Source organism: Bufo bufo, chromosome 4 (genome assembly GCF_905171765.1).
Source record: "Bufo bufo chromosome 4, aBufBuf1.1, whole genome shotgun sequence".
Taxonomy (NCBI): domain Eukaryota; kingdom Metazoa; phylum Chordata; class Amphibia; order Anura; family Bufonidae; genus Bufo; species Bufo bufo.
Window position 1 is genome coordinate 117,925,451 of NC_053392.1, and position 25,157 is coordinate 117,950,607.

Sequence of the window (25,157 nt, forward strand, 5' to 3'; positions counted from 1 at the left end):
GAGCCCAGGAAAGCGGCACTAACATGGATAACAACACACTCAAGATAATCTATAAGGTACTGTTGCTAGTTTATAAAGTGAAAATGTGGTGAAAGGTTCGCTTTAAAGCAAAGTACAGGGGTTGTTTTGAAGCCATAGATAAGTTCATGAATTACTAATAGTGTGTATTCATAGTAAAATAAAGAAGTAGACATGTACAGAAGTAATACCCCAACATTGCTGGTTATAAAAAAAAGAAAAATGACATGGAATCTACATTTATTTATTTGTTCATTTATTTACTTGCAGAAAACCTGTTTTGGGTTCAATTCAATCTAATCGTCTGTCAGATTCAATTGGGTCTGAATGAATTTGACATGAATCGAAAGTCCCCTAATTACCCTGAAAAGCTCTGTATGACACTCTTCTAGCACTATTTCCAGTTCCTTTGAAGCTGTTTAACATTAGTGATGACAAAGTGACATATATGATTATAGGTAAATGGATGGTAGCCGATGGTAACAAACAGCCTGTTTAATAACACACCGCACTGTGTTTTTTTTTAATTAAAAATAGGCAGATGTCTTCTTTAGTGTCTTTTTTTATATATCTTTTCATTAGATTTATGCAATAGACAATGCTAAAATTCCATACCTAATAAACAATGAGAACAAAACAGTAGAAGTATCCTTGTGTCTTGTCTTGTTTATAGAATGCTGGTAAAAGAAGGTATCTCTAAAGAAATGTGGCTAGTCAAGATCACACTCTCAGACAAGGCCCGGCAGCGCTATGTCTGTTTCTCATAGTGTCTCTATATATATAATGTAATTTTAATATTATTCATCAAAATTAGAAACTTTTGGGAAATTTAACAAATTTGATTAATGTAGAATTGACTCTCTCATCTCTATTTGCTTGCATAATATTGTTGGTTATATTTTTTTAATCTACGGTAATAAAACAATTACATTATTTATCTGTTTCACATCTCTGATAAGGTACCAGTTTGTTTCATAAGTCATGACAAATTAAAATGCGTTTTACAGTAGAAATACATTGCAACATCCAGAGATCCATAAATTAAACCTAGGTATTAGTTTTTTAGTAAAATTATGATTGATGGCCTGCTGGTGACCCTCAAAAACATTATGGGCGAGGGCCTGCTGCCGCTTTGGTGACTCTAGATAACCTGGGGCAAATCGCACGTTCCTGTGACGGCGACGATCAATTCGAATGTCTGCCCTATCAATTTTCTATGTTATTTTCTGCCCAAACCATGGTGACCACTAGTGAGCGTCAGTGGTCATATTCGAATTTGTGATATTTCGTGAATATTTTGTAGAATATTCGTCAAATATTCGCAAATTCGTATATTCGTTACATTCTACATTCTTTTTTTTACTTAAAAATCGGCAAGGTAATGATAGCGTAATATGCAAATATTGCGCGCTCAATACAGGTGTGGGTCAAAAACGAATATATAGCACTATAGAATATAGTGCTATATATTCGATTTTAGAATATTCGTAATTTTTTCCATCTGACCACATGATTACTCACTGCTTCTTGCTTGTGGGCCAATGAGTCATTGGCCCACAAGCAACTTAAGCAGGGAGGAATCATGACTTCAGATGGAAAAAAATGACGAATATTCTAAAAAGCAAATATATAGCACTATATTAAATTTTTTTCCATCTGAAGTGAACACATGATTCCTCCCTGCTTCTTGCTTGTGGGCCAATGATGTCATTGGCCCACAAGCAAGAAGCAGGGAGGAATCATGTGTTCAGATGGATAAAACTTATGAATATTTGTCATTTACGAATATATAGCACTATATTAAAAATATTTGCGAATTCTTGAAGTGCCGATATTCGCGATTAAAATTCGCTATTCGAATATTCGTGCTCAACATTAGTGACCACAGGTAACGGGAATCAGTGTTCGATTCCGGAGAGACAGCTTGAGAAACAGCTATCTACCACATCCAAGCAAGCAGCATGCGCGCAAATTACCTATTAGGTATAATTAGGTGAGGGCCTGCAGGTGAGCTGACCCTGTAAAAGATTTTAGGTGCGGGCCTGCAGGTGAGCTGACCCTGTAAAAGATTTTAGATGTGGACCTGCTGGTGAGCTGACCCTGTAAAAGATTGTAGGCGAGGGCCTGCTGGTGAGCTGACCCGCTAAAAGGTTGTAGGTGAGCTGACCATCTAAAGCATTATATGCAAGGGCCTGCAGATGAGCTGACCCTGTAAAAGATTGTACTTAAAGGCCTGCTAGTGAACTGACCCTGTAAAAAATTATTTGCGAGGGCCTGCAGATGAGCTGACCCTGTAAAAGATTGTACGTAAAGGCCTGCTAGTGAGCTGACCCTGTAAAAAATTATATGCGAGGGCCTGCTGGTGAGCTGACCCTGTAAAACATATGCGAGGGCCTGCTGGTGAGCTGACCCTGTAAAAGATTTGAGGTGAAGGGCCTACTGGTGAGCTGACACTGTAAAATATTTTAGGTGCAGGCCTGCTGGTGAGCTGATCCTGTAAAAGATTGTAGGTGAGGGCCTGCTGGTGAGCTGACCCTGTAAAAAGTTATATGCGGGGGCCTGCTGGTGAGCTGACCCTGTAAAAGATTTGAGGTGCGGGCCTGCTGGTGAGCTGACCCTGTAAAAGATTTTAGGTTTGGGCCTGCTGGTGAGCTGACCCAGCAAAAGATTGTAGGTGAGGGCCTGCTGGTGAGCTGACCCTGTAAAAAATTATAAGAGAGGGCCTTCTGGTGAGCTGACCTTCTAAAAGATTGAAGGTGAGGGCCTGCAGGTTAGCTGATCCTCTAAAAAATTATATGCAAGGGCCTTCAGGTGAGCTGACCCTGTAAAAGATTGTAGGTGTAGGCATGTTGGTGAGCTGACCCTGTAAAAAATTATATGCAAGGGTCTGCTGGTGAGCTGATCCTGTAGAACATTGTAGGTGAGGGCCTGCTGGTGAGCTGAACCTTTAAAACATTATATGCGAGGGCCTGTTGGTGAGCTGACCCTCTAAAAAATTATATGCAAGGGCCTGCTGGGGAGCTGACCCTGTAAAACATTGTAGGTGAGGGCCTGCTGGTGACCTGACCCTCTAAAAAATTATATACGAGTGCCTGCAGCTGAGCTAACCCTGAAAAACATTATATGCGAAAGGCATATATGCAACAAATAAGCATGTTGATATGATGGAAGAGGAAAAGGTGGATGAGAAAAGGAAGATTCAACCATATACGCTTGTTTGTGGTGGAAAGGGTGCATGGGTCGAGAAGTCATGGTCAATCCAGGATTTATTCATTTTTATAAGAGTCAACCTGTCAGCATTTTCAGTTGACAGGCAGATACGCTTATCTGTTATAATGCTACCAGCAGCACTAAATACCCACTCAGACAAAACGCTGGCGGCAGGGCAGGCCAGCACCTCCAAGCTGTAGGTAGCAGTAAAATGCGGTTCTGGGGAGCTGGTGTTTAGATTGAAGGTGGTCCAATGTACATATAGTGTTATCCTGATAAACATCACCAAGACAACAAACCCCATGTGACTTCCAGAATTGAGAATCTGGGGAGGAGCTCAAAGGTGAGATCATGAGATTGTCCCATAAAGGGGTCTCAGCACTAACATCCCTGAAGGCATGTATCTCCTTAGTAGCAGACCAGACTTGTATAACCATTCTGTGGATTGGCAAGAGGGCTCGGGGAAATAGTGAAGGTTTTTCCAGCACAGGCCATAGAGATTTTAGATTAAGATGGTATGCTCATTTGGGGACAGCCAGGATTTCAGGTATCTGAGCTGCCCAGCCAGATAGTAGAATTAAAAGTCAGGGAGAGACATTCCTCCCCACATCTTAGGGCGACACAATGTTGATAGTGATAGCTTAGGCCTAGTGGATCCCCAAAATAAATGGAGATAATAGAGAGTTTAGTTGTTGAAAAAAATCTCTTTGGTATAATGTACGAGGAATGTTCTACTATATATAGACATTTAGGGAGTAGGATCATTTTAATTATGTTGATACGCCCCGCTACAAATAAAGGGTAGGGTACCCCAGGTACGGAATTTGTCTAGAATGGGAGTGACATTAAGAGAGTGGAAAGTGCTGGACTCTTTTGTTATGTGAATACCCAAGTACTTAAAATAAGAAACAATTGGTAGTTCTTGAATTTGGTCTGGACAATCTGCCTCTTATAGAGGGAAAAGGGAAGATTTAGACCAGTTGATACATAATCCTGAATACCTTCCAAAGTCATTAACGAGCTCCATTGCTCGATGGAGAGTATCTTCCACCCGAGACATTAATATCATGTCATCTGCATATAAACACACTCTATTTTCTCTATTTCCTATTTTACTGCCGTAGTACATTTAGTCCTGGCGTAGTCGGATGGCCAATGGATCAATAGCTATAGCAAATAACAGAGGGGATAAAGGGCACCCCTGACTTGTACCCCTGCCCAGACTGAAGTACGAAGAGTCCGTCCCATTGACTGATATATTAGATCTGGGGTTTTTGTAAATATCAAGACCCACTTAATAAAAGCAGGTCCGAAACCGAAACACCTTAAGGCAGTAAACATGTAGGACCACTCCACAGAGTCAAAGGCCTTTGCTGCATCCAAAGACGCCAATGCCCAAGACTTTTGCTGCCGGAGCCCACCTGCACACGTCTAATATTTTCAGATGTAGACTTGCCAGGCATAAAGTCTGATTGGACAGGATGTATAATACTGAGAATACACTTATTCAGCCTCGTCGGTAATATCTTAGCTAGTATTTTATAGTCTAGATTTAGTAGGGAGATTGGGTGATATGAGCCACACTCTTTGGGTTTTTATCTGGTTTGAGGATAACCACTATAGATGCATCATAGAACAAAGGGAGTAGGTTTCCTAAGGAGAAGGCTGGATCATGCATTCTTTTCAGAGGCTCCACAAAGGTTTCCAAATATCTAACATATACCTCCAAAGGAATACCATCTGGGCCTGGGGACTTGGCAGTGGCCAGTGACGCAATGGCTACATATATTTCTTCAGTGGTGATTGGGGAGTCTAACATGAGGACATTATCTGATAATAGTTTAGGCACCTGCAAATCAGACAAATACTGCTCATTACTCTGAGGTGTTTGTTCCACCTGGGCTTGATACAGTCCCTGGTAGAATTCCTGAAATTGCCGGGCTATGGTCAAGGGCTCTAGAAGCATATTGCCGTCACTAACCTAGATTTTCAGGACTGCAGGAGACGCCTGGTTTTGATGTACAAGATGCGCTAATAGTTTACTAGACTGGTTACCCAGTTCAAAGTAGGATTGTTTAGTGAAGAATAGCTTACATTGCGATTTCTCCTTTATGAGGGTGAGGTATTGACGTCCTTTATTCAACCAGGCGTTTTTATGCAAGTCCATGGGGTCTGCTACATATTGTGCCTCAAGTCAGGTACATTCAGAGGCCAACTCAGATTCCTGCCCTGCAGAGGTGTGCTTAATAAATGAAATGGAGGATTTCAGGCTCCCTCTCAAATAGACCTTCAAAGTTTCCCATATAAGAAGCAGGTCATTGGTGGACTGGTTTTCAGATAGGAAAAATGATAATTGATCTGGGATCCAATCATTTTTAGTTAAAGTGGATAGCCAAAAGGGCTGTATTCTCATGGTGGCCCTGACAGGTCCCTCTGATGTGCATACACTCAGCTGTATAGAGGAGTGGTCAGATATTCCCCGTTGCCCGTAGACCACTGACTTGACGCTAGAGCATAGATCATTGTTGCGTATGGCATAATATATATGAGGGAGTGAGTCGTTACCAGCGGAGTGGCAGAAATATAGCTTAATGCTCGGATTTCTATACCTCCATAAATCTACCCACCCAACTTCCAGAAGTAATTTAGTAAATGGAGTCACTGTTTGTTGATATGCCTGGGAATTATCATCTGGATAGAACTTATCCACTGAGGGGTCTAGTAGCATATTGCTGTCTCCCAGACCTAAGACCATAGCATGTGAAAACGCTTTGGCAAATGAAACTGCTAGGTGTAAGATCTGCAGCGATGATGGAGGAGGTATATACATACCAATGATAACATACAGGACTCAATTGATGCGTGCAGCTACAAAGATATAATGGCCCTCTGGGTCTATGACCAATCCCTCCACCACCCATCTCAGCGTTTTATGAACCATTATTGAGACTCTACGGGAATAGGTGGTATAACAAGAATGGCGTGCCCATTGCACCCAAGGCTTATGTAGTCGCCTGGTGAAGTCAGGAGTTAAATGGGTCTCTTGTAAGCACAGGATATGGGGGCTGAAACCCTTTATCATAGAGAACACCATGGCCCTTTTCTGCGGAGTCCCCAAACCTCTAATGTTCCATGATATATTTTTTTATTCCGCCATTTAAACAACCCGTATACATAATGTGGTGGTGGGTCTCTATTGTGGTGCAATGAGAGTGGAACCGGTGTGAAGTCTCGGTCACATCCAAATAAGTTATGTTGTAGCAGAGAAGTGTCATCATTGTGGTGAAACCTAGTAACTGCAACAGTACAGAACAGTAAAGCAGGTAGTATTTCCCACATCAAGGGAAGCATCAGAGCAACAGTAGGATAACTTACCATATTTTTCGCCCCATATGACAAAGTTTTTCCCCCCCAAAGTGGGGGAAAAATGCCTCTGCATCTTATGGGTGAATATTAATGAAGCGCTTCCATTTTGAAAGCGCTTCATTAGTACCGGAGGACTGGGAAGCGGTGAAGGATCTGTACTCACTGCTTCCTGGTCCTCCGCTCGGCTGTCTGCTGTGCAGGGCTGCGCACCATGTGACCTCACTGTGTGCAACCTTCACAGCTGACAGCCGAGAACCAGGAAGATGAGAGAGAGCTCTGGTGGTGAGGAGCGGCAGCGGCGTCCAGGAGCAGGAGAGGTAAGTTATTCTATTTTATTTTATTTGCGCTGATGGCTGACATGGGGGGCATGATGGCTGACATGGGGGTCTGATGGCTGACATGGGGGTCTGATGGCTGACATGGGGGTCTGATGGCTGACATGGGGGTCTGATGGCTGACATGGGGGCATGATGGCTGACATGGGGGCATGATGGCTGACATTAGGGCTGATGGCTGACATGGGGGGCTGATGGCTGACATGGGGGACTGATCTGAGGCTTTGGGGGTCTGCTCTGAGGTCTGATTAACATTGGGGGTCTGATTGGGGCTGTGAGCTGAGGTCTGAATAACATTGGGGGTCTAATTGCTGGTCTGAACTGAGGTGTAATGGAAAATATATTTTTCTTATTATCCTCCTCTAAAACCTAGGTGCGTCTTATGGTCCGTTGCGTCTTATAGGGCGAAAAATACGGTACTAAATAAAATTTGCAAAACAGTAGTAAAAGGAAAAAATGCTAGGAACAGCCTATGTAAACCTAACCTTTGGTATAGCAGCTATCTTGGCAGATAGTATGGGGTGCGCTGGTGGCATAAGTTTGTCACTTGCACAGAACAGGCCACGTGGAGTGGCTAAACCATGAGACCTCAACTCAACTCTGAACAAGGAGTTTGCAGCCACCTTAGCATAGGCATAAGTCTTAATTAACAAGCATTTCCCCCGGCTTAGCCTTGGTATGTAAGCACTCTAATTACAGATATGAGTAAGTATCTAATTCAGGATGATGTCCTACATCAGAAGAACTATATGCTATGCTGTATCTAGAAGAGCAAAGGGGAGGACTAGTAGAGAGGAGCACCGGAGAAACAAAACAGGCCCTAGGGTGGGCTATGGTAAGTCGGTAAGGTAACTTGCCAGTCGAAGCAGGCATTCTGGTGGTGTGAGTGCACTCATTTCGGTGACCTGGACGGTCGTTCTCTGCTGTCGATCCATGCGTTCGCTTCAGAAGGTATGGTAAAAACCTTGATGTCCTGCCACCCACCACTCATAGCCTAGCTGGGTAAGCCATAGAGTACTGCAGGTTCATCGCCCGTAGCCTCCGCTTCACAGCCGTGAAGGTCGCTCTTCTCTTTTGCAGTTCAGCTGAGAAGTCGGGAAATACTATGATGGTTGTGTTTTCAAAGTGAAGTTCTGGCTTGCACCGGGCCAGTTGCAAAACATGGTCTCGATCTGTGGAGTTGAGAAGGTGGGTGAGCATGGTGCGCGGTGGGGCGCCTGGTGGTGGTGATTTGGCGAGAACCGGGTGCATTTATTCCACCCCAAACGCAGAGGAGATGTTTTCTTCCGGGAAGGTGAAATTGATCTAATTAAGCATGAATTCGCATGGGTTAGTCCCTTCAGCCCGATATGGCAGACCACAATGCGCAGGTTATTACGCCTTAGGCGATTTTCATAACCATTGCATTTCTGCTGCCAAAAGTCTACTGTCTTCTCTAGTGCAGTAAGCTGCACAGGGATTAGATTAGTAGAGTTTTCCAGGCTAGAGATACGATCCTCTGTCTCTTTGACCCGGTTCCTCAGGTTATGCATGTCCTGTCTGAGCAGGCTGAGATCGACCTTGAACTCCTCCATCTTGCCCAATTGAGTAGCTCTGCAGGCAGAGATAGCTTGTAAGAGTTGAGCTGTGACCTGCTTCAGCGTGGGTTCTGTCTCAGAGGTCTGGTCATCCTCCTCGCTGGTCGGAGCCACCGCCATTTTGGGATTGAGTGGGCAAACCTTTTGAGTCTCTCAGCCGTGGTCAGCGCCTTATTACGAGCCATACTCCTTTCCCAGGGTTTACCCGACCTTCTACTTCCAGGTGGGAGAATTTTGGCGGCTGTGTAAGTTCAGGATGATTAGAGTTGTGGGTCTTTCTGACGGCGCTCACTCACACACGTCTGCTCATAGTCGCGGCTGGCCATGCCCCTATATTGTTGGTTATTTACAAAGAGAGAAGCAGCACATTGTGTACCCTGTACAGCCACCCACCCCAGAGGAATGGCATCCCACTTGATCACTGTATGGTGTTACAATGAGTGTGCAGGATGATGCATAGTTCAATACAAGTTGGAGCAAATTCTGAACTTTAGTCATTCTTATCTAGAGTTCAACACAGTGGAGGACATTTATCAAAATTAGTGTAAAAGAAAACTGGATGATTCTACCTTTCATTTTAAAGAGTTCCTTTGGAAAATGGAAAGTGAAATCTGGTTTCTATAGGCAACTAAGCCAGTTTTCCTTTACACCAGTTTTGATAAATCTCCACATTGTGTTTGGTTGTACAGGTGGTGTTTATGTAAACTGCTGGTGCTTGTAGCCTTTTCATCACACTGTGTATAAACTTTTCTATACCTAAGCAATTCCTGGTGATATTTTGCAGGTTTTCAGCCACTCATATGTTTTTTTTTCGACTACATTTGGGCACTGGAGGACTATTTCATTTTCCTCATTACCATTCCAGGACAGACAAACTGCTTTTTCTGAATGCCAAATCCTGCTTTAATTTATATAAAATGGTGCCACTAAATATTTGGGATAGGAATTGAATATTGGGCTATAGATATCACTAAAGGAAGAAATGCATAGTATGAATATAAGGCCCTTAGTTTCTCCTAAATAGTAGTGATATTACTTTTCCTTGCACATGCTATGTACTTAAAGTGGATGTCTGCTTTGGAATTTTCTTTTTGTGTGTATCTCTAATGCCAAGCTGATCACAAAGTGTCCTGTTGTTAGAACCCCCTGATTTAGTTGTCATTTATGGTGGAACCCCATAACAAGTGTTTAGTTTTATACCAGCACCCCCACAGGGGAAAGGAAGAATTACACAGTCCTTATTGACTATAGTTTCTCACCTGGAATCTCACATGTAGTGGGTGACTGCCCAGGTGCAGTTCTTGTACCCTGTATCTCTACACCGTATTTGGAAACACACCAACAGTATCCGGTGCTGCCATGACACTGCTTTGATCTGTAGTCTCCTTTTTCATCACAATCAGGTACAAACGCTCCTCTTAAAGCTTCCCCTGCACCAAGCACTTTATATCTGTCTTTTATACAAGTTGCTCCAGCTAATAAGACAAATATAGAAAACAAATAATTATCTTGTCTGAATAAATTATGTAGTAGTAGTATGCAGTCCGTTCAGGGAGTAAATTATATATTTTTTCAGTCCACAGGAGCTGCTTTAGCCCCAACATTCCACTTTGTCTTATAGAGAGATCCAAAATTGAAGGCTACGATCCCTTCCTCTATTACTTTAAAACAAAATTAAAGTGAGACAATGTATTTACTAGGGACAAACCATCATAGTGATGTAATAACTACCTCTAATAATATAGATTCACAGGTAGAATATGTGAGAGTACATTTTTACCATAAGTTCCACATGTTGGATCCGATTGTCCAGTTGGCATTCTGGAACCAGAAATCTCTGCACCATTTTCGTCAACACACCAACAATAACCAGTGCTGCCATGACACTGCTTTGGATTGTAGTTGCCCTCCTCATCACAATCAGGTATAAAAGCCCCTGGTAAAGGTTGCCCTCCACTGAGCACTTTCCGGCGTTCTTTCATGCAGGGCTTTTGACTTTCTAAAAATGGATACACAATAACCAACAGTCATATTGTCCATTCCAGTTTTTGACTAATCATAGAAAAGCATTACAATATTGTTATCTTCAAATAGTATACTTTAATCACAAGAACATGGTATCCTGCAGCTTATACATTGGGGGAGAAGATCACCAAGCAATGCATATTTTTTGTCATTGTTTTAATTCTGGGGGAGATTTGTACACAATGCCAAGCTTTAGTATAGAGGTGTACATTGTACTCCGTGTGTATGAAAATGTTCTCATATAGAAACAATGCTTTGTGTGGAATCCAAAGGAAAATATCTGCATGTAATGAGAGGTATGGTAGTTTATTCCAGGTAAGAGTTATTTTTTAAGCAGTTATATGCAACTGATGATGTGCAAACAAAAAATAAGCAAATATGAAAATGGACCCCCAGCCACTCAGGCTGCCATGAGACCTAGGTAGCGTCCTGTTTGTTCCATTCTGGTAAAGCATGACCGACAGGTGGGCCCTGAGGACAAGAGCTGAGGAACACTGTGTTCGAGTTTTAGAACGTCCATTATCAGTCTTTGATATGAACAAAATATAGCTCTTCTGTTTTTGCTGTGACTATGTTGTCTGTGACCATCTTAAAGGAGAACCTCTCTTGCAAATGAAGGATGGTCCCTTCTCACTAAGGACCCCAGAGCAGGTCCATGGGTTTCCTGGGTTGCCGGTATCTAGACCATTTTTATATAACTACTATATAAAACTAATGTGTTTCAGTATAGTCTGAAATTGGGACATTCCCTCCTCCAAGATGAAGAAAACTAGCTTGCTTTGCTCTGGATCAACATGAGAGATTAATATGGTGAACTAGTTGGACTTGAGTCTTTTTTTTCATAACTCTTTTGTTAGTCGGCTGCATCATTAAGGTAACTGCACACTCGGTGGTTGAGAACTGTGTATGTGCTCTACTATGAAGTAACATTTCAGCATCTTTAACAACAAGTGCATGCAAAGAGTACAGTAACATATATGGTAGCTAGTAATGTGAGATCAAGACAAGGAACCTAGCCCAATGTAGCGAGTGAGATCAAACAAACATGTATTAAATGGACTAATACCTGTATATTCACACGATATGTTAACCTTGCCCTGTTTGGCTCTTCCAACGTGTCGTTCAGCACCATTTTCATCCACACACCAACAGTAACCAGTGGTACCATAACACTGCTTCGGAAAGTAGTTACCCTTTTCATCACATTCTGGCATAAATTCACCTATATGGGGTTTCTTTGCTCCGAGCACTCTCTGGCGATGCCTCAAGCATGGGGTACTTTCTGCATAAATAAAACACAATGTACAGATAGGAAGGACTTTGAACTATTTATACAACAGAGATGATTATGTTTCATGGTGGATTGCAGTTACCAGAAACCCTAGGCTCTAAATAATACTGATGTGTCCACCCTTACCTAATCTTGAATTTCTTAAGGACTAAAATTTCTCACTCAACATATGATGCTACCAAAACCTTTGCCAGAAGGCAATTCACATTAACCCTTTCAGGACCAGGTGATTCTTTGTTTTTCATTTTTGTTTTTTACTCCCAGCATTTCTGAAGCTATAACTTTTTTTATTTTTCCATTTACATAGCCGTATAAGGGTACTTTCACACTAGCGTTTTTCTTTTCCGTCAAAAGGGCTTAATGCCGGAAAAGAACTAATCAGGCATATCCCCATGCATTCTGAATGAAGAGTAATCCATTCAGGATGCATAAGATGTCTTCCGTTCAGTCATTTTGACTGATCAGGCAAAAGAGAAAACCGTAGCATGCTACGGTTTTATCTCCGGCGAAAGAAACTGAAGACTTGCCTGAATGCCGGATCCTTCTTTTTTCTCCATAGGAATGTATTAGTGCCGGATCCGGCATTTAAAATACCGGGAATGCCGAATCTGTCCTTCCGGTCTTCGCATGCGCAGACCGAAAAAAAAGTGAAAAAAATAAATGCCGGATCCGTTTTGCCGAATGACACCGGAAAGACGGATCCGGCATTTCAATGCATTTTTTTGACTGATCAGGATCCTGATCAGTCTTACTAATAATGCCATCAGTTGGCATACGTTTTACCGGATCCGGCAGACAGTTCCGGCGATGGAACTGCTTGCCGGATCACTCTGCCGCAAGTGTGAAAGTAGCTTTAGGGCTTGTTTTTGTGGAACAAGTTGTACCTTCTAATGGCACCATTTACGGTTGCATACAATGTAGAGGGAAGCAGGAAAAAATTCCAAATGGGGTGGAATTATAAAAAAAAAAAAAACACTATTCTTCCACAGTTGTGGTAAAACTGACCTATTACTTTTATTCTCTGAGTAACTAATTTTGTCTTTGCATCACCATATTCTGACCCACATAACCTTTTTTTAATTTTTGCGAGTATGGAGCTCTGTGATGGCTCATTTTTTGATCTATACTTTTCATTTATACCAGATTGGGGTGTGTATGACTTTTTGATCACTTTTTATTCAATTTTGTGTGGGAAGTGAAGCAAAAAAATCAGCCATTTTGACTTTTTCTTTCATTTCTTCTTTCCAAAACATTTTATTGGCTTTTTTGAGTTTTTATAACATAAAATACAAAATAAAAAAAAAAAAATATTGTGATCTGAAAATAACATATTCTCATGTTCTCATATGTGTGCAAAGGTATCCCTTCAGGTAGGGAGATGAAGTGCTTTCCTAATGCATGCAATACAAACAAGGAAGGAGAAATGAAGACGCTTTCTATATCTCTCTAGCTACAAGGATTGACCCTACCTATGACTGTAATTTTGACTCTCAATAGAGTATAAAGTGTCCCCCTGGATCCCTCTAGCCCATCAAATCCTCCACAGGGCATTCAGTGGCTCAAATGCAAAGATCCTAAACTTTCAGACTTTCTACTAGTTACCATTGAGAATCCTGAAACGGCTCCATCAATTTCTGTAATTCTTCCATTGTCAGAAATTTGATGATAAAGGGTTTTCACTTTGTAAAAAATTTGCCTGCCAGGGATTATAGTTACACATTCAAGACTAAAATAGTGGTGTAATTGAGTGGTCAAAAATTTCATGGATGGGATAGTGGGGGAAAGCCAGTCCTTTAAGATGCATAATTTCGCTAACAATAATCCCTTTTGTTAGCTGTAGAATGCCTGTCCGACACTATTAGGCTCAGTTCACACTTCACTTATTTGGACAGTTATTCTGATCAGTTATTGTCAGCCCAAAGCAGGTGTGGGTCAATACCACAGAATACATGCAAATCGATTCATGATACCTAATCCGAGAGTAGTCTTGGCTCCTGAATTTGGCTCACAATAAGTGATGGAAATAACTGACCAAATAACAGATTGTGAACTCGGCCTTAAAGGGTCAATGTTAGCGTCAGGTCTAACTTATTGGTGTGGACCTAACAGTACAGTGGCCCAAGATTCAATTAGTGGCCCCATGACAATGGGGAGGGGGTCAGCAGTAAGACTGTATTCACATCACTGTTTTTTGTATTTTTCTTTTCTTCTGATCCATCAGAAGAGCAACCCAAAAAAAGCGCATCCTGTAGTTTGAGCATCGGCATTTGATCAATCTTTGTAAGGCAAAAACAGGAGTGGGTCCAAAACAGAGGTAAACTGTGATGGAAATATTTGCATATGTTATGTGTTTTGGACCCACTCCTGCTTTTGGCTTCCAAATCATGATCGAATCCTGATGCAAAATTCTAACCGTGTGATATAGGCCTCATGCTCAATTTGCATGAATTTTGGCAATTTGCACCTGAAATTCGTTTTATTCAGATGGAAAAAAGAGGTCCTGCATGGACTTTAATGGCCTCTATCACATGGTCAGTATTTGGTCAGTTTTTTGCATCAGTAGTTGATTAATATTGGTAAGGAAACACAGGAGTGGGTCCAAAACGGAGATAACATGTGCATGTCTTCTGTGTTTTGGACCAACTCCTGCTTTTGGCTTCCAAATCATGATCAAATCCTGATGCAAAATTGGCCTTATGGATGCTCAAACGACAGAACCCTTTTTTTTTACGGATCACAAGAATGGAAAAATAAAGGGCAATGTCAACAAAGCCAAACAGGGACACTAGGGTCCCCGTAGCAGACTGGTGATGGTGGCAACAGCATGAAGAGTCACAATAGTGGCCCCGTAAGAGAGTGGTGAGGATGACAATAGCATGAAGAGTGGCCTCAGAACAGAATGGGTGGGGGGAGGGGGGCAACACCATGGCAGTAACAGCACAAGACGGTGGCAGATCACAGTAGGAGCAGATGGCAGTACAGGCAGCAGGTGTGTGGCATCTGGCAGGTGGCAGCATCAGAATAGTGGCAGCAGCACATAGCCAGAAGTAACAGGCCATTTGTCACAAACGTTCCAGTGGAGCAGCACACTACAGGCGACTTCTCTTTGGGTTAACTATGCCACCCGCTGCACGTAACACCCACTCTGATGCCACACTACTGGCCGGGCAGGAAAGCTTGCCCAGGGCAAACTCGGCCATTTTCGGCCACAGTTCAAGTTTGGCTGCCCAGTAGTCCAGAGGATATTGGATCTGGGGTGACAGGGTGCATTCCAAGTGTGCCACTACCTGCTGGTTCAGATTGCTGTTGGGTAGTACTCATCAGTGAATCAAACCTAAGTTGCTGCTGATGGAGCTGGTGCTACTCCTGCCCCCCCCTCCAGCAGTCATGGCAGTGGAGTGTGAGCTCAGAAGGTCCCCCCGGTTAGACCTTTGTGAGGATAGGCAATGGCGCACCTAGACAGCGACCAACTATCTACAATGGATGTCTCTATAGTAGTTGGATTTTTCATCCCTCTCAAAAGGGGTAAAAAAAAGGACACCATTTTTGACTGGTAGCAAGGGTCTAATATTATGTCGAGCCAGTAGTCCCCCCGTCGCCCCCCCCCCCCCGCCGAATGGTGGTAAAGTGGCAGCGCTATGCAAGCAACTGAGCATGCATCTGCCAATTTGCGTGAGGGACTCGAAGGGACTCCCTGCCTCCATTTCAACTGCATACTGCAACAGTCTGTTGGGGTCTTCTGTGTCATCTTAGTCATTACCCTCAAGCTCCTCCTGCTCCCCTCCTGTCAATAGGGTAGATAAAACACTTAGGTCTGTATGGAATTCCTGGGTGTTTATGTCCTCATCCTCCTCCTGTGCCATTTCAGCCTCCAAAGGGCTCAAATGGCCCTGAGATGTAGGCGCACCATTTCTGTCCCCTTGCCAGTCAGATTTATCAACATCCCTTCCTGGATTTGAAGGAGTGGAATGACATCATTCATCCCATAGTCCTGGCAACTGAGAAATAAAGTGGCCTCCTCAAAGGGCCTGAGCAAACGGCAGGTGTCACACATTCGCTCCCACTGTCTAACGTCAAAGTTACAACGGGGAGTAGTCCTGTCCACCTGCATTATCAAGAAATTGATCACGAGTTTCCACTGCTTATACAGTAGGCCCAACATGTGGAGCGTGGAGTTTCAACATGTGAAAATGTCACATATGAGGTATTGTAAGGGAAGAACATTCTACCTTTGCAGCTCAAGGAGGATGTGTTTTGCATGGTAAGAGTGGCTGAAGTGCATGCACAGCTTCCTTGCATGTTCAAGAAATCTTGCAGTTGGGTGGAAGACTTCAGGAACTGGGTGACAACCAGATTGAAGACCTGCGTCATGCAGGGATCATGGGTTAGCCCTCCCTGACACATAATGTTCTTCCCATTATCGATGACCATGGTTCCTATCTATAGTTGGTCAGGAGACAGCCAAGATTCGATTTCTTGGTTGATCACGTGGAGCAGTTCCTCCCTGGTGTGACTTCGTTCGCCCATGCTGGCCAGATGCAGAACCGCGTGACAACACCATGTTTGCATAGGTGGTACTATGCTGGAGGACCAATCTGAACTGTGCCTACAGTGGAGGCTGAGGACAAGGTGGAAGATGAGGAGGCCATTGGCTTACAAATCCCATGATTACAATGTGAAGGCGGCATTTCCATTGCCTGGTCAATTTGCCACATTTACCCAGTGGGCTGTAAAGGACATATGTTGTCCTTGGCCATAGTTACAGCTCCACATGTCAGGGACTGGCCTTCTGATCAACACACATGTGCAGTGCTCGTCCAAAATATAGAAAGGGAGGGACAGTAGTACCAGTAACTTGGCCAGGTGCATGTTCAGCTTCTGTATGAATGAGTTCTGGATGAGTGCATCCATTGCTGGCAAAACACCTGACCAGGAGAAGAAGCAGCATCAGGAGAAAGAGACAAAGGGAAGGAATTACAGCTTCCTTCTGCTGAGATTGAGGACCCCTACCTGCTGGAGAAGGCATGCGGGATCTGGGAAATACAGCGGTTGCTGCGTCAGGCTTTACCACTACATTAGTGCCACGGTTTTCCCAGGCCAGTTTATGGTGACACTCCATGTGTTGATGCAGGGCCGTAGAGCCAACATTAGCACCCTGACTGGGCCTCACCTTCAGCTCTGGCTAGTACTATTATGGAGTGGGACACTGCACCTATATAAGACTGCCTGTTAAGACTAAGTCTGATGCACTGTAAGTCTATGTATGACTGAACAGATTAAGAATAAATGGCACAGTAGGGGAACAAGATGCTCTTTGAACAGATTAAGAATAAATGGCGCAGTAGGGGAACAAGATGCTCAGGTTGATTATACTGAGCCTGCAATGTCCCTGCAGTCTCCCCATGCTCTCTGCTGATTGACTGGCTGTACAGCATTACGGGTCATATTGTGTTCCGAAGCTTCCTACTTTCACTTTGTAACCTGTGTAGCCACCATTTTAGAACAAAAAAATTATATTTAAGGATAGGTGGGTCGTCAACAGGGGATCCCGGAAAATTTGATATAAAGATGAAATAGAGTGGTGATGTCCCGGTCTATTTATGATATCATCAAAGGAGTTGCTGGTTACCTCATTGTCAATCTTTTTAAGTCTCTTTTGACAAAAGCAGGAAAGCTGTAAGTACTGGAGAATTTGCATGTTCGGTATCTGGTAGACAGAGGCTAGCTCAGTAAACGAGTACCATGCTTTGCCTGACACATTCATTAACTGCAGCGGGTCACAATACCTTTATTCCTCCAGAATCGGAAGAAGCTCTCAACTTGGGCTGGGGGGAATTCGGGATGTCCCCAGAAGAGGAGATATATGAATATCAAGAAAGGTAACTGAAATTTGGGAGAAATACCGTAGGGCCATGCGGTCTGCCATAATTTTAGAGATCAGTTTAAGACCTTGACAGGACATGGAACAAGGAACTCTGGGAATGAGTGATCACCCACAATGCCATGCATGCAGTCAATTCAGCAGCCCTGTGATGTCACAGCCCTATAAATAGCCTCAGCCATCTTGGATTCTGCCATTTTCCAGTGTACTTAGTGCAGGGAGAGACGTTAGCAGGCGCTAGGGACAGTGCTAGAAAATACTTTAAATCTTTTATTTTGCTGTATAGAAGTTAAGGAAAAGGATAGGGAGGAATCATTCCAGAGTATTGAAGAAGAACAGGGTTCAGTGGGGGAGTTTACAGCCTGGGTAATAGGAACAATCCTATTACACCTTGCAGCACTGACTAGGGATCCAAATTGCCATTATACAGGGAGTGCAGAATTATTAGGCAAGTTGTATTTTTGAGGATTAATTTTATTATTGAACAACAACCATGTTCTCAATGAACCCAAAAAACTCATAAATATCAAAGCTGAATATTTTTGGAAGTAGTTTTTAGTTTGTTTTTAGTTTTAGCTATTTTAGGGGGATATCTGTGTGTGCAGGTGACTATTACTGTGCATAATTATTAGGCAACTTAACAAAAAACAAATATATACCCATTTCAATTATTTATTTTTACCAGTGAAACCAATATAACATCTCAACATTCACAAATATACATTTCTGACATTCAAAAACAAAACAAAAACAAATCAGTGACCAATATAGCCACCTTTCTTTGCAAGGACACTCAAAAGCCTGCCATCCATGGATTCTGTCAGTGTTTTGATCTGTTCACCATCAACATTGCGTGCAGCAGCAACCACAGCCTCCCAGACACTGTTCAGAGAGGTGTACTGTTTTCCCTCCTTGTAAATCTCACATTTGATGATGGACCACAGGTTCTCAATGGGGTTCAGATCAGGTGAACAAGGAGGCCATGTCATTAAATTTTCTTCTTTTATACCCTTTCTTGCCAGCCACACTGTGGAGTACTTGGACGCGTGTGATGGAGCATTGTCCTGCATGAAAATCATGTTTTTCTTGAAGGATGCAGACTTCTTCCTGTACCACTGCTTGAAGAAGGTGTCTTCCAGAAACTGGCAGTAGGACTGGGAGTTGAGCTTGACTCCATCCTCAACCCGAAAAGGCCCCACAAGCTCATCTTTGATGATACCAGCCCAAACCAGTACTCCACCTCCACCTTGCTGGCGTCTGAGTCGGACTGGAGCTCTCTGCCCTTTACCAATCCAGCCACGGGCCCATCCATCTGGCCCATCAAGACTCACTCTCATTTCATCAGTCCATAAAACCTTAGAAAAATCAGTCTTGAGATATTTCTTGGCCCAGTCTTGACGTTTCAGCTTGTGTGTCTTGTTCAGTGGTGGTCGTCTTTCAGCCTTTCTTACCTTGGCCATGTCTCTGAGTATTGCACACCTTGTGCTTTTGGGCACTCCAGTGATGTTGCAGCTCTGAAATATGGCCAAACTGGTGGCAAGTGGCATCTTGGCAGCTGCACGCTTGACTTTTCTCAGTTCATGGGCAGTTATTTTGCGCCTTGGTTTTTCCACACGCTTCTTGCGACCCTGTTGACTATTTTGAATGAAACGCTTGATTGTTCGATGATCACGCTTCAGAAGCTTTGCAATTTTAAGAGTGCTGCATCCCTCTGCAAGATATCTCACTATTTTTGACTTTTCTGAGCCTGTCAAGTCCTTCTTTTGACCCATTTTGCCAAAGGAAACCAAGTTGCCTAATAATTATGCACACCTAATATAGGGTGTTGATGTCATTAGACCACACCCCTTCTCATTACAGAGATGCACATCACCTAATATGCTCAATTGGTAGTAGGCTTTTGAGCCTATACAGCTTGGAGTAAGACAACATGCATAAAGAGGATGATGTGGTCAAAATACTCATTTGCCTAATAATTCTGCACGCAGTGTACAGCTCTGTAATTACAGCAAACCGTTCTTGTTATTGGGGTGCAAGTGCTGTTTGATACAGCCATTAACAGGGTTTATTACAAGGAAATAGTTCTACATCTTATTTGACCTTGTGCGGTGCAGTTATTTGTTCTAAAGCATTTTTTGGCTTGTATTAATGGGAAAAAAGGGCTTATTAGCCATTGTGTGGTAAAGTGAGAAAATTAAAGCCCTTTTTGGCGTGTATTAATAGAAAAAAAAAAAATATTATTTGCCATTCAGTGGTGCAGTTATATGTTTTAAAGCTTTTTGTGGCGTGTATAGTGGAAAAAAGTAAGGGCATATATGCCGTTCAGTGGTGCAGTTATATGTTCTAAAGCACTTTGTGGCGGGTATTAGTCGCACAAAAAAAAGTATTTGCCATTGTGTGGTAAAGTGAGAAATGACAGCCCTTTTTGGCATGTATTAGTAACAAAAAAATATATATTATTTGCCGTTCAGTGGTGCAGTTATATATTCTAAAGCCTTTTGTGGCGTTTATAAGTCGAAAAAAATAAGGGCCTATTTGCCATTCAGCGGAGCAGTCATATGTTCTAAAGCCCTTTTTGGCGTGTATTAGTGGCACAAAAAAAGTATTTGCCGTTGTGTGGTGAAGTGAGAAAATTACAGCTTTTTGGCGTGTATTAAGGCAAAAAAATATATATATTTGCCGTTCAGCAGTGCAGTTATATGTTCTAAAGCCCTTTTTGGTGTGTATTTGGGGCAAAAAAATATATATTTGCCGTTCAGCAGTGCAGTTATATGTTCTAAAGCCTTTTGTGGAGTGTATTAGTGGCACAAAAAAAAGTATTTGTCATTGTGTGGTGAAGTGAGAAAATTACAGCACTTTTTAGCATTTATTAGTGGCAAAAAATATATATATTTGCTGTTCAGCGGTGCAGTTATATGTTCAAAGCAATTTTTGGCATATTTTACTGTCAAAAAATATATATTATTTGCCATTCAGCCGTGCAGTTATATGTTCTAAAGCCTTTTGTGGCGTATATAAGTGAAAAAAAGTAAGGGCCTATTTGCTGTTCACTGGTGCAGCTGTATGTTCTAAAGCCATTTTTGGCGTGTATTAGTGGCATAAAAATAATTATTTACCGTTGTGTGGTGAATTGAGAAAATGACAGCCCTTTTGGCGTGTATTAGTGGCAAAAAATATATATTTGCCGTTCAGCAGTGCAGTTATTTGTTCTAAAGCCCTTTTTGGCGTGTATTAGTGGCAAAAAAAATATATATATGCCGTTCAGCGGTGCAGTTATATGTTCCAAAGCCCTTTTTGACATGTATTAGTGGCAAAAAAATATATATTATTTGCCGTTCAGCGGTGCAGTTATATGTTCTAAAGCCTTTTGTGGCGTGTATAAGTGGAAAAAAGTAAGGGCCTATTTGCCGATTAGCGGTGCAGTTTTATGTTCTAAAGCCTTCTTTGCCGTGTATTAGTAGAAAAAAATAAAAGGGCTTATTAGCCATTGTGTGGTGAAGTGAGAAAATTACAGACTTTTTTGGGGTGTTTTAATTCCCTTTATATTTATTTATTTGATCTAACAGTATGTCAGATAGAGAAGTGCCAGGCTCTGCACAGGGAAGTGGTAAAGGCCTAAATGTTTCTGGCGCAGGTACAGGTCACAGCAGAGTAAGGGGGTGTGGCAGCAGGAGTCACAGTGAGAGGCCTGAGCTCCCGGTGTTATCTAGCAGTCGTGTCTTGACCAGCAACCCAGGGGTTATTGAGTGGTTAACTCGGTCTTCCACTTCATCCCAAGTGACATCAGACACCCCCAGCCAACAGTCGGTGGGTTCATCAGACACAACCCTTAGTTAGCATGGCCCGGGAGCAGGCCCTGTGCCTTCACCTCTCCTCAACCTGCCTCTGTCCTTTTCTGTTAACTCAGCCAGAGAAGTATTATATGCTGTGGGCTCAGATCCACTAAACAGCGAGGACAAGCTATTTGAGGACAGTCAGCAGCTACTAGCCAGCCAAGATGTGGAGGAGACATCCGCCGCTTCCTCTGGTAGACGGGCAAGTAGTGATGAGGAAAGTGGCATGGGAGCTGGTGTTGCAAGTGGTGAGGCTCCTGACCCAGAGACTATTGAGGAGGACATCAGTGACGTGCAGACAAAACTCGATGATGATGATGTAGCTGATCGCAATTGGGAGCCGAGTGAATTAGGGGCTTCATCATCATCAGGAGAAGAGGGTGGTAGCTTGCCGGTGAGGCAGCGGTGGAGCCATCAAGTCGCTAGCATGGCCGGGAGTCAGCAGGGTGGCAGCAGTGGGAGGTCGGGAGCCAGATGTGCCTGGGGTAGACCACCCACTTCGCAGGAGCCTACCTGAATGGAAAGTAGTGGTGCAGGGGTTCACGGAAGCAGCGGCAGTATGAGTCAGTCAGTGCATAGTGTTGGGGGTAAAATTACCTACTCGGCGGTGTGGCAGGTTTTTGTTTTTGGTGAACATGGCCATTTGTAGAATCTGTGGGCAGAAGGAGAAGCGTGGTCAGGGTGCCAATGTTGGTACCACGGCCCTGCGTCAACATATGCAGCATCACCATAAAGTGTCCTGGAAGAACACAGCCACACCAGCAGCTTGGCCAGGTGACGCCACTTCTGCCTCCAAGTTCTCAAACTGTTGGTCCCGCAACAATGTCCGCCTCTGCCTCCTCATCCTCCACCTTGTCCTCAGTCTCCACTGCAGGGACAATTCACAGTGCCCCTCCAGCATACCACATGTGCAGAGCACGGCAGTGTCAGGCTGTTCTGCACATATTTTGCCTGGGCGAATGGAGTCACACAGAGGAGGAACTGCTCTGTGTCCTTCATCAAGAAATCGAATCCTGGCTTTCTCCGCGACAACTCAAAATCAGAACCATGGTGACCGACCGAAGAACATGGTGTCGGTGCTGCCTCATGGAGGGCTGAGCCATGCATGGCACACGTGTTCAATCTGGTTGTCAAGCGGTTCCTGAAGTCTTCCACCCATCTAGCTGGGTAACAGTGAGAAAGCGGGGTAAAGTGAAGAGTGCCAGGGAGGCTAGTCCTGATCTGACACACCCCAACAAGTTTGCAAGGTTGGCAGATGAGGGGGATGTCAGTTCAGGGATGGCACTGCTGTAGCCAGACATTTCCTCTACCAGTCAGGGGAATGTCAGCTCCAGTAAGCAGGGGACCAGGAGAGCAGAGCAGGCCAGACAGGTGCTGGTGGTGGGAGACTTAATTATTAGGGGTACAGATAGGGCAATCTGTCACAAAGACCGGGATCGTCGAAAGGTGTGTTGTCTTCCTGGCACTTGAGTTCGACACATTGCGGATCGGATTGGCAGATTACTGGGAAGGGCTGGAGAAGATCCAGCGGTCATGGTCCATATCGGAACCAATGACAAAGTTAGAGGTAGGTGGAGCATCCTTAAAAATGATTTTAGGGATTTAGGTCAAAAGCTTAGGGCAATGAACTCAAAGGTAGTATTTTCCAAAATACTACCGGTACAACAAGCTACACAAGAAAGGCAGCGGGAGATTAGGGAGGGTAACAAGTGGCTCAAGAACTGGTGTAGGAAGGAGGGGTTTGGGTTCCTGGAGAACTGGGCCGACTTCATTCTCGGCTATAGGCTCTATTGTAGGGATAGGCTGCACCTCAATTGGGAAGGGGCAGCTGTGTTGGGGAAGAAGATGGCTAGAAGGTTGGAGGAGTGTTTAAACTAGGGACTTGGGAGGAGGGTAATTACGTTATAGGATGAGAAGATAGTGCAGATAGAGACCGGGGGCAAGGTAATGGGACTGGGGGAGAAATGGAAGGATGGACTAGAACAGCTCAGAAGGAAAAGTGTAGGGTACAAAATATACATAAACCTCTTAAATGCATGTATACTCATACCAGAAGCCTGACAAATAAAACTGGGGAACTGGAATTAGTGATGTGTGAGGAAGACTATGACAAAGTGACATAGTGGGAATAACTGAGACATGGCTGGATGATTAATGTACAGGGTTACAGTCTGTTTAGAAAGGATCGCCAAAACCAGAGAGTTGGAGGGGTCAGCCTTTATGTAAAGTCCTGTCTAAAGCCCACACTCCCAGAAGATATAAGTGAGGGACATGAACAAGTGGAGTCACTGTGGGTAGAAATATCTGGAAGCAAAAACAATAATAAATTATTAATAGGAGTTTATTATAAACCATCTAATATAACAGAGTCCACAGAAAGTCTGCTACTAAACGCGATAGACGAGGCGGCAATTTATAATGAGGTGGTTATTATGCGGGACTTCAACTACCCAGATATAGACTGGGAAACTAAAACTTGTATAAAGGAAACAGGTTCTTGGCAATAACCAAAGACAATTACCTTTCCCAACTGGTTCAGGACCCGACTAGAGGGACGGCCATACTGGACTTAGTATTAACCAATAGACCTGACAGAACAACAGATGTGCAGGTCGGGGGACACCTGGGAAATAGTGACCATAAAGTAATAACCTTCCAATTATCATTCAAAAGAGTGTTTCTTCAGGGAAGAACAAAAATAAAAAGCTAAATTTAGCCAACTAAGAGAGGCCATAGGCCTAATTAACTGGGACAAAGTCCTTAAAAATAAAAATACAGCCACAAAATGGGATATTTTTAAAAGCATCCTAAAATCTAATTGTGAGAGGTACATACCTTATGGGACTAAAAGGTTAAGGAACAAGAAGAAACCAATGTGGATAAATAGAACTGCGAAGAAAGCAATAAATGACAAAAAGAAAGTATTTAAATCACTAAAACAGGAGGGTGGCGAGGAAGCACTGAAAAACTATAAGGAAAAAAAAAGAATATGCAAAAAACTAATAAAAGCAGCCAAACTAGAGACCGAAAGATTATTTGCCAAAGAGAGCAAAACTAACCCTCAAATGTTTTTCAATTATATAAATGGTAAAAAGTATAAATCGGAAGGTGTCGGCCCTCTACAGACTAATGAGGGGGGAGTTGCAGAGAGCGATGAGGAGAAAGCAAAGCTATTAAATATTTTTTTCTCCACTGTATTCACTGAAGAAAATAAACTGTCAGATGAAATGCAGAATGTAAAAGTAAATTCCCCCTAGTAATTTTAGTGAACAGCAAACTAAGCTATAAAAAACACTGTCAGGCAGCTGCTGCCAAGGCCAATAAGATAATGGGTTGCATCAAAAGGGGCATAGATGCCCGTGATGAGAATATAGTCCTACTACTTTACAAATCACTAGTCAGACCACACATGGAGTACTGTGTACAGTTCTGGGCTCCTGTGAACAAGGCAGATATAGCAGAGCTGGAGAGGGTACAGAGGAGGGCAACTAAAGTAATAACTGGAATGGGGGGACTACAGTACCCTGAAAGATTGTCAACATTAGGGTTATTAACTTTAGAAAAAAGATGACTGAGGGAAGATCTAATTACTGTGTATAAATATATCAGGGGTCAGTACAG

General features: G+C 43.1%; 1 protein-coding gene across 39 annotated transcripts in view; it reads right to left on the reverse strand.

The window, feature by feature from the left end:
* The window catches only part of LOC120997603 (saxiphilin-like), a 390,951-nt gene that overhangs the window by 325,425 nt on the left and 40,369 nt on the right, over positions 1-25,157 (reverse strand). For all 39 annotated transcript variants that reach the window (XM_040427730.1, XM_040427728.1, XM_040427745.1 and 36 more), the window contains exons 5-7: positions 11,598-11,813; positions 10,287-10,505; positions 9,766-9,981 (exon numbers count right to left, since the gene is read on the reverse strand). In XM_040427730.1, the coding sequence (XP_040283664.1) occupies positions 9,766-9,981; positions 10,287-10,505; positions 11,598-11,813 (651 nt within the window). The remainder of the gene's footprint in view (positions 1-9,765; positions 9,982-10,286; positions 10,506-11,597; positions 11,814-25,157) is intronic.